At 36.8% G+C, this 4,648-nt stretch overlaps 1 protein-coding gene across 1 annotated transcript; it reads right to left on the bottom strand.

Moving 5' to 3' along the window:
• Window positions 1-138: 138 nt before the first annotated feature.
• LOC107577343 (contactin-1a-like) lies at window positions 139-4,469 on the bottom strand (the record flags this gene model as incomplete). Its single annotated transcript, XM_016263429.1, has 6 exons — window positions 139-335; window positions 419-569; window positions 693-813; window positions 1,915-2,039; window positions 2,825-3,009; window positions 4,370-4,469. Coding segments are annotated over 6 exons (848 nt in total), but the record flags the coding sequence as incomplete, so codon positions are not given.
• Window positions 4,470-4,648: the final 179 nt, after the last annotated feature.

The raw sequence follows: 4,648 nt of genomic DNA, 5'->3' as shown, positions 1-4,648 counted from the left end.
GGCTACTAAGATGTTCTGAGTGGTTGTTAGGGCATTGCTAGAGTGCTGTAAGGTATTGTAAAGTATTCTTCATGGTTTCTAGGGTGTTGCTATGCAGTAGCTCAGGTTTTCTGGGTGGTTGGTAGGGTGTTACTTGGCAGTTTCTAGGGTATTCTGGATGGTTGTTAGGCTAGGGTGTTGTTATGCAGTCTGGTTTCCGTGTCGTACCGGTGACTGACAGCGATCCGGTGCTGTTCGCTCGGCCTCTGTCATTCTCTGCGAAACACGTGTATTTGCCTTCGTCTGATTTGGTGACGTTCAGAAGCTCTAAACTCCCATCTGGCCAAATGAAGATCCTGCAATCATGAAAGACAGACTGAATATGAACGGTTCTGGAGAGAGCAAGGATCCGTGAGATGACCTCTGCGTGACCTCTGACCTGCTGGAGTTGTGCAGGAGCTCGGTTCCTTTGCTCCAGGAGATGCTCGGCCGCGGCGCCGCTCGGGGTTTGCAGTCAATCACCACGCGCCCGTTTTTGGCCCCCAGAAGTTCGGGTTTCACTGGGTTCCACTCAAATGAAGGAGCGCCGGCTGGGAAAACAACACATTCAGTGGAAGAACTAGCAGTGTTCCTCAAGATATTCAACTCTGTGAGTCCTAAAGCTCAGAACCACGTATTACAGCAAATATTAATACTGAACCATGAATACTCACCGAACACCCTGAGCTCGGCGTTGGCATATATCGTGCCGTGACGGTTCTCAGCGATGCACTGATACATCCCTGAATCATCAAACGTCAGGTCTGTGAAACGCAACTCGTGGTTCTTGGCGTACTGATGGAAGAGAAGCAAGAAGAGAACAGATTCATCCGTCAGAATTCAAGACCGCTTTCATCAGATATTATCAACATTGTCATATTTCTACTGATTATTATGAGCCTCTGAAATCTATCAATGAATAAAAACATAACATTATTCATATAAATAAATAAATACATGTGTGTGCGTGTGTATTTACATATAATTCATACAAGCTAAAATAATACATATAAATGTAAAATATGCAAATAAATTATTTAATGCAAATACATATAGACAATGTATTTGTTTAATTAATTTCATTAGATAAAATAAATTCAAATAAAATCATAATGATAAAAAATTACAAAATAACATAATAACACAAATAAAACAAATTGGCATACAAGCAAAAAGAATAATACAGTACAAATACATTTTAATTCTAATGAATACAAAAACAAACAAATTAATTAATGCATTCTATTATTTATTAATTTGATAAACCAAAATAAAACCATAATTATATTAAAAAAATCATTAAAATATATGAATAGTTAATATAAAGTTGATTTTGACTGAAGACACTGTAAAACACTAACATCTGTCTGGCATTATTATTCTGTTAGAAGTCGTGTTTGATTTGCATTCTGCGGCTCTTCCTGTGATATACGCTGTAAACACACTTCAGGTGTTTGGATCAGCACCATCTGGTGTCGTGAGTGTTATGTAACCAGAAGCATGATGGGAAGGCCTCGCTCCAGACGGGAACACAGCCAGCAGTTCGGCCGACTCACAACGCGCTCATTCATTACGCTGATCTGCTGCATCTATTTACATGCACTGCGTGAGTGGAGGAGTATGCTAATGCATTTTACTGACTGGGACAATGTTTGCTATTTTTATTGACATCACAATAGGGAGACTGTGGCGTTCCTGTAGCTCAAAGAGTACTGCATGATGCTAGCAACACCAAAGGAATGGGTGTGAATGCATGAACCGTTTAAATGTATAAAACTCTAAATGTACTCTGAATAATAGCATCTGCCGAATGCAGACTTATTTTTTCAACTGATCTGATTTAAATGCTTGAATTTGTGTGAAAATGAATGATTATAACTCAGACGTCAGCGATACCATTCGTCCGTCCTTCAGGAAGTGCACATGGGGTTTGGGTTTCCCGCTGGCCAGACAGGACATGATGTAATCGCCTCCGATGTCTGTCTCCGAGCTGCTGATCTTCTCCACCCATTCAGGAGCTCCTAGACAGAGACAAACACACGCGTAAACCAGTGTTGTTTTAGTGTCATTTAGATACTATTACAGTATTTATTAATATTTTGAACTTTTTTTTTAGCATGTTTTATGTTATATTTTCTCAGTTTTAGTTTTAGTTATTTTTGTACATCAAATTAATCTAAATGAAAATGAAAAACACTGCCTTGGCAACTAGCTTAAAAATAAGTTTAAGTTTTTTATACTTTTATTTTATTTCAGTTAATGTTTATTTAATTTCAAGTAACCATTTTTAATGATTTTACTTATAGTTAACTATAATAAACCCTGATGTAAACAAGCATTGCTTTACGGGACAATTCTTGCAAATCCTAATACATTAAGCATGTTGGTAACACTTTATTTTGATGGTCCCTTTTGAGCATTCTGTAGACAAGAAGTAACGTTGCACCTACATGTCAACTAACTCTCATTAGAGTATTAGTAGCCTGTCTGTTTCATATCTGCTAACTCTTTAATGAGATGGCAACAAACATTCTACTGACTATAAGTAACTTTGCAAGTACATTTCAAGTCATTCTAACCCTAACCCTACCAGTCTACTAATACTCTGCTAACACTCTAATAAGAGTTAGTAGACATAGAGGTGCAACTGAATGTGTTAAAGTGACTATCAAAATAAGTATTTTTATTGCTATTTTAGATGTATTTGTGTGCACTCTATTTTCCAGTATAAACCTGTAGAAATATGGCATTGCTCTTCTCAGTGATGTCTCATTGCGGTGTGTTCATAAGGTCATGTGACTCTCACCCTCCACATACAGATGCACTTTGTGTCTGTCTTTGCCTTTGGAGTTGTCGGCCTCACACTCATATAAACCCTCGTCCTCGTACTGGATGTCGTAAAGATGAAGGAGACTTCCTGACATACTGATGTTGTGGCGATAGACCGGCAGATCACCATCCACCTTCCTCCATCGGATCTGAGGGATGGGGCTGAACACACACAATATAAAACATGGTGAGATCTGCCCGAAACCTCAACGTTCACCACATTGTGTTCATCAGCTATAGATGATTTAAAAAATACATGTAAGAGACAACCAATCAGAAACTGAGTATGCAAATATGACATTGATGTCACTGATGTCCCTAGCCGATTACTTACATTATAACATACTGTATAACAAACATTATTTTCTAAAATGTTGTATTATCTAATTAGATCTGCGCTAATTTGCATAGATTTACAGAAAAACAACTCTGAACATTGGATAAAGCCTTGTTCAAAATTCTGGTTTGATTTCGTTGACATATTAGAGTTTTTGAATTTCACTGATTTTGGATTTCTCTTTTTATAACTCAATAAATAAGAAAATACTGGTAACAGACAGAAAAAAAAAAAAAAAAATTCTCCATGCTTTTATGAAGTATTTTATAAATGAGTGTGAATGAAATATAAACAGACCCCCTCAGTAAAAACCATAAGTTTTGGTGTGTAAGTGCTGCTGAAGTGGAGGAAAAAACTCTTTAAACATATGGACTGAGATTGGAATCTACAGATGCAAATAGACAATGTGTTATAAAATAAACACTTTAATGTGTATTTTGGATGTTTTCTTTCCATTAATCTGAAGACGACATGTTATAGAAGCAAAATACACCAAAATTGACCAGTGCATGAAAAACATTGTTTCTGATTTATTCATGAGTTCATTGTACTATGAGAAATGTCAGACCTTAAACTTCCTCTTCAATCAACTCAAGACAGACATCCAATTGTAATAGCATATGCAAAATGTTACATTGATGTCCCTGATCTTATTTTGAACACTGAACAACTTAATTTAAGTCAATAAGAGATTTTCTTTGTACTTTTAATAAATGTAATCATAATTCAGTATGAAAATAAATGCTAGGGAAAAAAAGCCTGATGGTGATTCAGCATGCAAATATCTTTGTACTTTAAGAAATATAATCATAAGAATTCAGTATGAAAATACATGCAAGAAAGACATCGCATAGTAATTCAGATATTATGAAAATATTACAGTGATGGCACTGATGCTTTACTAAATATTGAATATTGTATCAGTCTCAGTTAATAGAAGATTTTCTCCATTTGTACTTTAAAAATGTAAGTTTTAAAAGAGTTTATATAGAGCACAGGCAGACCGCACATACAGCATAAAGCTGAAATGATCTACAAAATGCAGTTTGAGTGAAATCTGGATGTTAATCGATTCAAACTGAAATATTTGCAGAATATTGTGCTGAATAATGAAGCGTTTGAGGAAAATGACTGAAGTGCTGCATTGCAAACACTGAGAAGTCATCTGTGTGGCGTTTTTCTTACTTTCCCAGCGCGAAGCACTCCAGCGTGACGTTCTGCCCCAGCAGCGTGTACGTGTCTGGAGATTTGACTTTGATATCAGCGGGATATTTCCTCAGAGAACCTGACAGAGAGCACATATGAGATGGCAGTTAATGACTGAAGACCTCATGAATTCGTTCTTTCTTCCAGCAGAACGAGCGAGTCTCTCCTGTTTGTTTATCAGCTCTGAAGCACTTCGACTCAACACACTCATGATGCTGTGACAGTCACAAACAACTATAATATTACACACACACACAC

This window comes from Sinocyclocheilus grahami, unplaced genomic scaffold (genome assembly GCF_001515645.1).
Source record: "Sinocyclocheilus grahami isolate Dianchi unplaced genomic scaffold, SAMN03320097.WGS_v1.1 scaffold5788.1, whole genome shotgun sequence".
Lineage (NCBI taxonomy): Eukaryota > Metazoa > Chordata > Actinopteri > Cypriniformes > Cyprinidae > Sinocyclocheilus > Sinocyclocheilus grahami.
The sequence above is the reverse complement of the archived record's forward strand: the minus strand, read 5'-3'. Positions and strand labels throughout refer to the sequence as shown.